Source organism: Manis javanica, chromosome 13 (genome assembly GCF_040802235.1).
Source record: "Manis javanica isolate MJ-LG chromosome 13, MJ_LKY, whole genome shotgun sequence".
Lineage (NCBI taxonomy): Eukaryota > Metazoa > Chordata > Mammalia > Pholidota > Manidae > Manis > Manis javanica.
In genome coordinates, this window is record NC_133168.1 from 68,886,703 (window position 1) to 68,897,137 (window position 10,435).

At 34.4% G+C, this 10,435-nt stretch overlaps 1 protein-coding gene across 2 annotated transcripts; it reads right to left on the minus strand.

The window, feature by feature from the left end:
- Positions 1-1,541: 1,541 nt before the first annotated feature.
- On the minus strand, positions 1,542-4,992 carry LOC108389151 (E3 ubiquitin-protein ligase MARCHF7). 2 transcript variants are annotated; one of them, XM_037023379.2, is made up of 2 exons: positions 2,914-4,992; positions 1,542-2,867 (listed from the first exon to the last, which is right to left on the minus strand). In XM_037023379.2, the coding sequence occupies exons 1-2, from the start codon at positions 4,924-4,926 to the stop codon at positions 2,790-2,792; spliced, it is 2,091 nt and encodes a 696-aa protein (XP_036879274.2). In that variant the 5' UTR covers positions 4,927-4,992; the 3' UTR covers positions 1,542-2,789. The 2 variants fall into 2 exon arrangements, with proteins under 2 accessions (XP_036879274.2, XP_017503202.3); XM_017647713.3 differs by having other exon boundaries at positions 1,542-4,992.
- Between the last annotated feature and the right edge of the window lie 5,443 nt (positions 4,993-10,435).

The window sequence follows — 10,435 nt, forward strand, 5'->3', positions numbered from 1 at the left end:
AATAAAAAATGGTGACTATCTGCTCTTTTTTGTACTAATTTTTCACATATGAGAAAGACAATTAATTTAGTTTCCTTAACAGGACATGGGTGTAATTCAAATGCATTTGTTTCACCCTGTTTTTAAAATGGTAAAATAATATCTGGTAAAGAAAACTGAATAAAATGTAAATACCCCCATTATTAATTTTAATGAGGAGAACTTTTATTGAGGCTACTATGTTTTTATTCTTAAAAACCTATCAAGTGTTCTCTATAAAATTTATTTACTTATGCAGAAAAAATATTTAAATTGATTATGCATAGATACAGAATTGCTTAGAATTTCTGATCTTATTTCTTGTGATCTTAGAAATGTTTAAAAAAAAGCAATAGACTTGCTGATTATCTTCACTAAGTTTTAATTTACATAAAATTAAATGTATATAGTTTAATGTGTGACACTTGTATAAGCAACACCTTGATAGACATATATTTATATCCCTTACACTCATTACCCATTTGCCTCATGGCACATCTCCCCACCCAGGAAGCGCCACCATTCTGATTTTTAAGCATATCTGGCTTCTTTCACTTACTAAATGTCTGTGAGATTCTTTCTTGTTGTTCGATACCAGTAATACATCCATTTTAAAAATATAACATGATTTATCCACTTACTCATAGATGAACATTTGGTCCAGCTTTTGGCATTATTTCCACTTTTTGGTTATCATCAGTAAAGCTATTGTGAACATTCTTTGCTAAAGTCTTTGTGTGGACATTCATTTCATTTTATAAGAAACTGAAAAAACAATTGTCCAAAGTAGATGTTTTATTTTACACTCTCACTCAATCTATGAGTATCTCAAGTGTTTCGTCCTTGTAAATACTGAGTTGTGTCAGCCTTTTCAATTTTAGTTATTATGAAGGGTGTAATTGGCATCCCACTGTGGCTTTAATTTGTGTAAGGGTGTTATCATCTTCAGATAATTTTGATCCTAGGTTGTTACAAAAAATGTGGGGTTTTTTTCATGATGAAATAAAAAGTTAGGATAAAAAATGTAAGTTGGAATGGAAACTGTGAAGTAGATAGGTGGGAAAAAAAATCACCAACAGCAAGGACTATTTTTATAACGATGTGTTTATTCACTCCAAATAATATATTTATAATGAAACAAGAAAGTGAAATATATATTTTAATGTATATGTAATATTGCATATGTTTTTAAAAATTAAGGATAACTGGGGATAAAAGGAAAGTTAGGAATTCAGACTACAGAGAGTTCAGTATAATATATGTTAACTATATAATTTATTGTTCTATTAGGTGACTCTGAAGAGTGAAAGGGGATATTTAAGAATAATTAAAATGATATATTAACACATTTATTTATTGAATAAAAAATTAGTTTTATTGTATTGGTGGACTTATAAAATAATTCAATAAAAGCAACATTTTTTTAAATTTCAAAAATTAAATAACATCTGCACACATTAGGCAAAATTTTAGAAAATGATTTCTTCATTTATTTAAAAAATATTGATGTACATGTTTTTTTTTTTTTATCCATCAGTATGCATTTACTTCAAGCCAAGGTTTTACATGAAGACCAAAAAACTGACTAAATGTGGGCAAACTGTTGATTCACATTTGAGAAATTACATGGTTTCTACTTGGGTTCTAAAAAGGTAGTTTGTTGCCATGACATAGACTTTATTTAACCTGAAACCACCTGAAGGTACTTTTAAAAGTGTATCATAAGGGTGTTGACAGAGGAAATATACAGTGTTATGGAAATAAACCAAACTCAAGACCAGTGTAGATCTATTCACGGTGAAAAGGTAATGAAAATATTAAGTCATCAAATAAATGCTCATAATTACCAAGTTAAAAACAACCAGAATTCAAACAGGTTATTTATATCTTATTTATCTACAAGAAGGACAGCACTAAAAAAACACGTTGAAAACCAGCACTTTAAACTCTGAACATAAGGTGGGATTTAAAAATACTCCATAAATTTTTAAGATTGTAACACATTTTCCCCCTTCTTTTTCTTTTACCAAATAGCATTAACTGACAATTCTGATATAATTTACAGCTGTAGTATTCCTAAGAGGAATATCTACATACTATGGACTATCAAATATAATTTGCATTTTCCAATCAACACAAAAATTTATCCATCACTTATACCTTTTACATTTCTATACTTTTTTAAAAACTAGATTTTATTGCTAAGTCAATTTAGAATTCAAATTAAAGTTGGAAATCTAATATAATGCTCTTCAGAACTTACTTCCCATTCTTTTTTCTTTTTTAAAATAAGTGGAAGAAAATGATTATGATAATATGAAGACTGCAACTTAAGGCATCTTAAAAGTTAAAGTAATCAGGTGCCATCTGGCATTTTATTTTGAAAGTATATTTTGTCCCACTTTTTTTCACTACCAAGAGACTAAAACATGAACTTTTAATAAATATGACTACAGTAATAAGAACACAAAACAGGCTGTCAGCACTGCTTAGATATGTAAAACAAAGTTAACACTTTCCCATTCACCTACCAGAAAAATACTTTTGATTACCAACTTATATGACCATGTTAAAGGTCCAGCAGAATTTTAATTCAGCAACACTTGAGAATGAATATATATATATACATGCATACATATGCATATATATATTCATTATATATGTATATACACACACATATAGTCAATATATTCAACAGGCATTCCCCCTCAAAATTAATACTCAATTGCCAGTTGTAATAAACACAGTTGTTCACAGACCATCCATTTGTTTTATATGAAGTTAGGCAGTATCAAATTCTCTGTTATGGTCGCCATCTTCTTCAGAATAATCCTCTGAAGTTTCAAGATCTTCCATATGTGCCTGAAGAGTTCTTGCAAGGTTAATAAATTGGACACGTGTGCTGGGTTCATTTGTATTTCCCATCATATCAGAAAAGCTTTGCTCACACAAGTGCAGTAACACAACTAGGTAGAGACCAGAGCTGATAAACTCATACTCAGCTTGTTCATTTGCATGAGCTCTATGTAGTTCATGAATATCAAAATCCTCCAGGTTAAGCTGCAATTTCTCTTTACAGAGTTCACAGGTGGTTACAGCCTCTAACGAAGAACCAGAGTTAATTTTGGCCTGTAACCACTTTTTCATACATTCTTGGTGGACATACTGCAAACTTCCTGTGCATTTGCATGGCTCTATCAGCAAGTTAGATGATGATGCAGCTGCCATCTGACAAATTCTACATAGGTCACCTTCTTCTTCTTCAGAGTCCTCTAAAAGGAGGCTCTCTTTTATTTTCTGCAGTCTTTCTGGGTTTCTTGAAGATGCACTTTTAGTTTTATCACTTTTTCCATCAGATGAATTCCAACCTGAAGGAATAATATCTACAGTGATCATGACATTGTCAGTCAAATTATTTCCAAGTGCTGGGGGGACTGCAAATCGGAATAAAGAACCCGGAAGGATCCCTGCTCTTCCTGTGTTTCTTCCACCATGAGCCGACCCTGGGGTGGAGCCGCCTGCAGCAGCACTGCTTGATGCTGCAGATGCCTGTGGTCTGTTAGCAGCAGCCCCAAGGGGATCGCTCTCTGCTTCAAGGTGAACCACTTCATTTGATTCTCTTCTAAAAGTATGATGAGATCTAGATGGTATATCAGAGGTAGGTGTTCTTGAAGATTCATCTCGTCCCTCTCGCCTCCTCCTAGAGAACAAAGGTGTGCACCTATTTCTAAGTGAGGAAGATAACCACGGTCCTGAATGTCTACCTTCAGATTCCTGGTTAAAATTTTCTGAATCTGGCTCAGAGCTATGATTTTGATTAAGAGATGACAAACCCCATCTTCGCCTAAGAAATCGAAATCCCTGAGAAGCTTCAGATGCCCTATTATCAGGAACATCAGAAGTTGATGCTGCATTACTACAAGACTGTGAAGCTGTCAAGATTCTTGGAGAAATGTAAGAATTTTCAGAACTCAGTGATCTTGTATTCAAGGAATCCTGACTTGATCTTCGTGAAAAAAAAGTAGATGACATACTAGAAGCTATACGTGACAGCAATCTCCTGGTTGTACGTCTACCTTCATTGTCGGAAGATTCTTGAAATGATCTTTGAGATGAACCAACCCTACCTGAACTGCTTTTGGCTGAGGTTCCATCTCTATTTGAAATATAAGAAAATCCAGGCTGTGTACTATTTGGGGGAGATTCCAATTCTCTTGAAGAAAAATGTGATCTTAAAGAATTTCTACTAGAGTCTCTAGAACATGGTATGGTCTGATGTTCAGAAGGCATTTGGTGATTTGTGGATGATGTATTCAATTGTAAAGAGCTCACTGAGTTCTCTTTTGGTCTTGCTCCCTGTGAATATGAAGAAGGAGCTCTGTCTTGAACATATGATGAAGCTGTGAAATCACCACTTCTGTGACTACAATCCATAAGATGACTTATGGAAGAATCTGCTCTCCTCTCTAAATCTCTCCTCTCTCTCATTAAGTCAGTTCCAAATGATCCAAGTACCACTGATGAAGATCTGTGAACTGGACTATGCCTCCAAGAAGAATCTGACACTGCATTTAAGCCATGTCCAACATTTCTCCCAGCTGAGGTAGATGTACAGTTAGTACAGGAAAGTTTAGGTCTCTTTGAATCATGATCCCGTTGCTGGTTTTGTGATCTTGAGCGTGCTCCCTGAGTTATCTCTGATTCACTATACCATGGAGACTGAAATAGTGATGCAGATGCTGACGCTGACATAGACTGATATTCAGAATCCAGTCTAAATGAAGAGTCTCTTGAGTGACAGGTATCATTCAAACTACTTCCTCTGCTTCCAGACATCATCCTTGCACTTAAAGAGCTGGAGGGCTGAACAGAAATTCTTCTTGGAATCCTTGAAGATTTAGATTCCATTCTTAAGGTTTCCTTCCTCCGCGAAGTTCTGGGCCTCCACCTGAGGCAGAGCAGTCGGCAGCGAAGCACAATCGATGTACATGTTTTTATATTTAAATTCTATACTTTTGATTGTGGAATATCTTGACTTGTGGAAAGAATCATTTGACAGAATTTCTCTATTTAATAAAATCAATTTAAGTCCTATACCAGAATCAAATAACATAAGAACTCCCTCAATGTGTGACACCAAAGTTGACAAAATAATCATAAATTATTATTTAGTAAATTGTCTGTGAAAAATATTTGCTAAGAAAAAGGTTCTTTGAAGGGAGGTCAAAAGACAGTGACTGTGGAATTAACTGAGCTGTAATGTTAGACATTTAATGTCATAAAGTTGTAACTGAGGATATACTCTAACAGCAAAGTTTATTAACATACACAGCGATGATATTTTATGAAATATATTATGACCCACTGAGATAAATTGACTGAAGTCAACAGTTCCATATTTAACAATCATAAAATGTGACTTTGAATAAATGTATATACACTTTTTGAACAAATAAAAATAATAAGAACATGGTAAAGAAAATTCTTTAGAAATAACCAGAGATTTAGCATTAAAAGCAGGTATCAAAAACAAACATCAAAATATGTACATACACCCTAATCATAGTAATTTATATTATATTTAATACTCAAATTATCAATAAAAATGGTTAAAAATGTTCTGTTCTGAAGTAAATTACGTATGTTATTTTTATCTTTCAGAAAGGATTTTATTTCTTAAAATTGGTTTTGAATAGTATTTTTAAAACATCTGTATAAAAATTGTTGGCCAATAATATTTTGGGCAATACTCCATCATGTCTTTGGCCAATAGACTTTATGGTTATTTGATATCAGTTCTTCTGAATTAAATCTATGATTCACCACAATTCTAATCAGAATTGCTATAGATATTTTTGTGGAACAAACAGCTTAAATTTATATAGAATGCTAAAAAATTGTTTTACCATGTACTATTACAGATCTAATGTGTCTATAGCTATTGACATTGGTTCGTGGGTAGGAATGTATGAATGGAACAGAATCAAGAGCCTAGAAATAGAAACATGAATTCATGGGAGTATGACTCATGACAGAGCTAGCATGGCATGCCAGTGAAAAGGAATGGATCAGACAGTAAATGTTTCTGAAACGTGGGAAAGTGTCGTTCTTACCTCACACCATCTTATAAAACCACTTCCATGTGAATCAGAGTCTTTAATGTATAAAACAAACCTTAAAAATCTTGAAGCAGATTTGAGAATGGGTAATGCTATGATTTTCAGACAGAAAATTTTAAACTACACATTGTAAGCACGCACCATAAAGGAAAAGATGATGCAACTTCTCTAAAGGAAAATAAGCCTGAAAGTTTCTGTTCATCAAGAGATGACATAAAAAATCAGAAAGAGCAAAAGAGTGGGAGAAATTAACATTGCAGTTTCTGAATATTTGAGGACAAGAATCATCCTACTCTTCAATTAGAAAAAGGCTCAGTGTTGTGAATAGATAATTCCCGAAAGGGGGAAATGTAGTGCAGATTAAAAGCACAAGCCAACAGTCTGACAAACCTAAGAAATGCTTAGGAAGGGTACCACGGACACTTTTACTGTACTGTAATGCACGTGTAAACTGGTAGGGCATTTGTGCAGAGAAACCTGGCAGTATTTAATGAAATTACCATGTAAATACCGCATGATGCAGCTATCCTACTTCATGACATGTAACTCAGAAACGTTTTCACACATCCTTAGAGAGACATACGTGAATATATTTATCAGAGCATTAGATCCCAGTGGCTACCTGTATCAGTTTGCTAAGGCTGCTGTAGTAAAGTACCACTAACTGGGTGGCTTACATAACAGAAATGCATCATCTCACAATTCCAGAGCCAGAAACCCACAGATCAAGGTGTTAGCAAGGTCGGTTCCTTGTGAGGACTGTGAGGAAGAATCTGTCCTATGTGGCAGTTGCGGGTAATCGGTGGGTTCCTTGGCTTGTAGGAGTACCACGTCTCTTGCTTTGTCACCACCTGATGTTCTCCATGTGCACATCTGTCCCTGCATCCAAATTTCCCATTTTTATAAGGGTATCAAGCATACTGGATTAGAGCTCACCCTAATGCTCTCACCCTGACTTGGTTAAATCTGCAACAGCTTGATTTCCATGTGAAGTCACATTCTGAGGTACTGGGGCTTAGGACTCCCACACATCTTTTGGGGGACATAATTTATCCCGTAACACTACCAATAGAGATCTAAAACATAGATGGTGCTTCAAAGGAGTACTAATGTGGATTAAAAATGTAATTTTGAGTTTAAAATGTTAAAAATTATCAATAACTCAATACCACTTAAGGTGATTTTTAAAAAAAATACAGAAAATTACATCACACATTTTATAAATATTCAGTATTCTGTAACACACACTGTAGCCATATACTGAAACAGAGGAGTACGTAACGAATGGAAAGGAATGTGGGCCCAGAGTAAGAGGGAAGGGGATTAAAAAATGAAATGAAATAAACTAGATTAAAAGTGAAATACAATGAAATATAAAAATAAAGCATAAATAAAGCAAGAACTGAGATTTATACAATTGATTATAACTGAATATCATATATTGAATAATTTTGCTCACTTAACTCTTTGGTTTTGAATTCTTAAGATAAAACCAAATACATGTAAGAATAAAGAGATACAGGCAAGCACTGTTTATTGAAAAACTCAAAACCTGACACACTGGATTTTTTTTCCCTCTGTGGCAAAAACTGCTCTGAGTAGCAACCATGTCTTGCGAGGGGGCTTGTGTTCTTAGCATTCAAGGGGCTTCACTCAGCTCAGCTAGCAGCTTGACCCATGTATGAATTTGAGCTTGTGACTTGATGTCAGGGTGTCTAGTCGAACAGGCGAGGCAGTATACATCAGTAAAAAATTTGATCTTGATCAGAATATATCTTGTTCAACATACTTGTGCATTTGGGCTCAATAGTTTAAAAAAATTTCCTATCGAGCCCTTGGTCCACTATCTCATTATCCATCTTATTACTGTCTCCAACTCGGAGTTCATTAAAGAACCTCAAATATTATTTATTTCACCTATGGACAATTTTTATTACTATCTGTTGAACACATAAGGACCGGCTACAGTAACTAGAGTTATTGGGAATGAAGTGTTTATTTTGGAATACAATCACTTTGCTCATTTGATATAATGTATTTTATTTCTGATTGATAAAATGCAACCCTCCTTCACCTCCACTTCTTTTTTAAGTTTTGTAACTCCGTATTCAAATAAGAACAGTTCACACTTAATTTCACTAAGCATTGTCAGATGTCAGTGCAGAATGGCTACACAAGTTGAAATTCCACAAACAGCACACAAGAGTTTTTTCCCTACACCTCCTCTTCTAATGCATACTTTCTACAAGTTATTGCTTTTAAAGATTTGTGGTATTTGTCTACCCATCTGCAATAATTACTATAAGCAAAGAAAACCCACACACACACACAATTGCAATCTCACAGTTGGAATTCCTAACATGCTTTCTTCTGATGGTACTTTTCATTTTGTAATGCTATTAAATTTGATGTATTGTAAACACTCAGAAGAGACACGGGGATTGTTACATAAATGTTGTTTCATTAGCAGGTCAGATCTCTTATACTTTGTGAAAGCTGGAAAAGAAGGCTTTAGGCTTCTTACTTTGACAGTGATTTAACCGTTACCTACCTTCTTCTAGAGATGAGGAATGAATCATAGAGGTGATGTAATTCTAAATCTCACCAAAGTCAAAGGGCATGCTTTTATATTTAGAATGAATCACTAAGTGAGTCACTGCCAAAAGGAGAAATAATATGTTATTAGAATAAAAAAGGCAACAGAACTAAAGGTTTTCCTCTTGCTCAGTGAGGACAAAATTCAAACCACATTCTTTGATTAATAATACTTTACAGATTATATTTAAAATAAGATTGAATAGGAACTACCTAAAAATTAACTTGTTACTAAGTGCATGCATGAATACATGGATACGTGTCTTTCATCTTTGCAAGGAACAGCATAGGCATCCTTCTAGTTGCTACTGACTTAACTTTTTTTTAAAACTTAGAGTTCCTCTAAGAGATGGCAGTTCTTTTCGCTAGATAAGACCTGATTTGCTTACAAAATTTCCTTGAAGTAGCTCAACCATGGGATTCACTTTGGTAGGTAGAATGTTAAGAGGGGTAACCAAACAGGGCTTTGATGTGGGCACATGTGTTTGGACTGGCCCTTCGTGTCTTTGTTATTGATGAGAATCCCAGGACAGCATCTTCAGCCTGGGGCTCAGAATGAGATAAGGAACAGACCTGCCATGGCCAGGCCGGCAGCTTGAAGCGGGACCACCCTGCCAAGCCCTGCATGGATCAGCCATCTCCCTCCTGACTCCCAGATATGTGAGTGACCCCTCTGAGATCACAGAGCTGCACCAATGGGTCCATAGAGGCACAAGAAAAGTTTTCTTTTTGTTATATGCCCCTGGGATTTGGGGATGTATGTCTGAAACAATAGCTGTCGGGTGAAGTCTGCATGAGAGGTTCTAGATATTTTTGCTTTCTAGGTGTATGGTGAGTTCTCTCATTATTTAATTCCTGATTTTTTTCATCTCAGGAGGAACAAGAGAGCATCCCTCTATTATTTCTTTGATTATCATTTCTTAGCCATGTCTGTTTTTTTAAGGATGCTTGAGTGTGTTTATGTTGAATTATTACTCTCTATCTTTCTTGTTATTTTATGTCTTCATTGGTCATTTTTTCAATATCAATTCTAAGTAGGTTTCTTATATATTTCCTTGACATCATTGACTCAATATTCTATAAGCCAATTAATTGAGTTTTAACCCTCAGTTGTTGATATTCTTTTTAATTATACATTTGTGCTTTCCTTTTTTCTATATATTATTCCAACTTAAAAAACATTTTTTCTCACCTTTGTTTTCCCTTAGTTTGGACTGACAATACAAACTTTTATTTTAGACATTCTTCTGTTTTTCAAAATAAATTCCTATTGGTATATCTTAAAGGTCTCATAGTTGCCATTGAATTCCTCCTTTTTCCATGTGATAAGCTGACTGTGAATTCATCACTCCCCTCTAGTCACATGTGTGATGGTTAATCCTTTGTATCTACTACCCTAAGAAGGAAACTCTGAGTTTCTATTCTGCTGTTCTTTATGGCCCATGATGTCCCTTTATGTCCCAAAATATTAAGCATGCAGAGGGAAATCAGCATTCTATACAGCAGTTCTTAATACTAGCCTTTTAATAAAGCATTTAATTACTTTTTCCTTAAATTTTGCAAATGTCTGTTAGTTACAGATGCTCTGTCTTCCTAAAACAGTTACTTAACAAGTGTTGTTTTAAAATAAATGAGTAAATATGTTAGTGAGTTTCTAAATTGACTTAAAAAATTAAAAGCCATTTTATTTCTTGAAGTTTCTT

Excerpts from the sequence above, each read along its gene's own strand:
- LOC108389151 (XM_017647713.3), bottom strand. The coding sequence starts at position 4,926 with ATGGAATCTAAATCTTCAAGGATTCCAAGAAGAATTTCTGTTCAGCCC.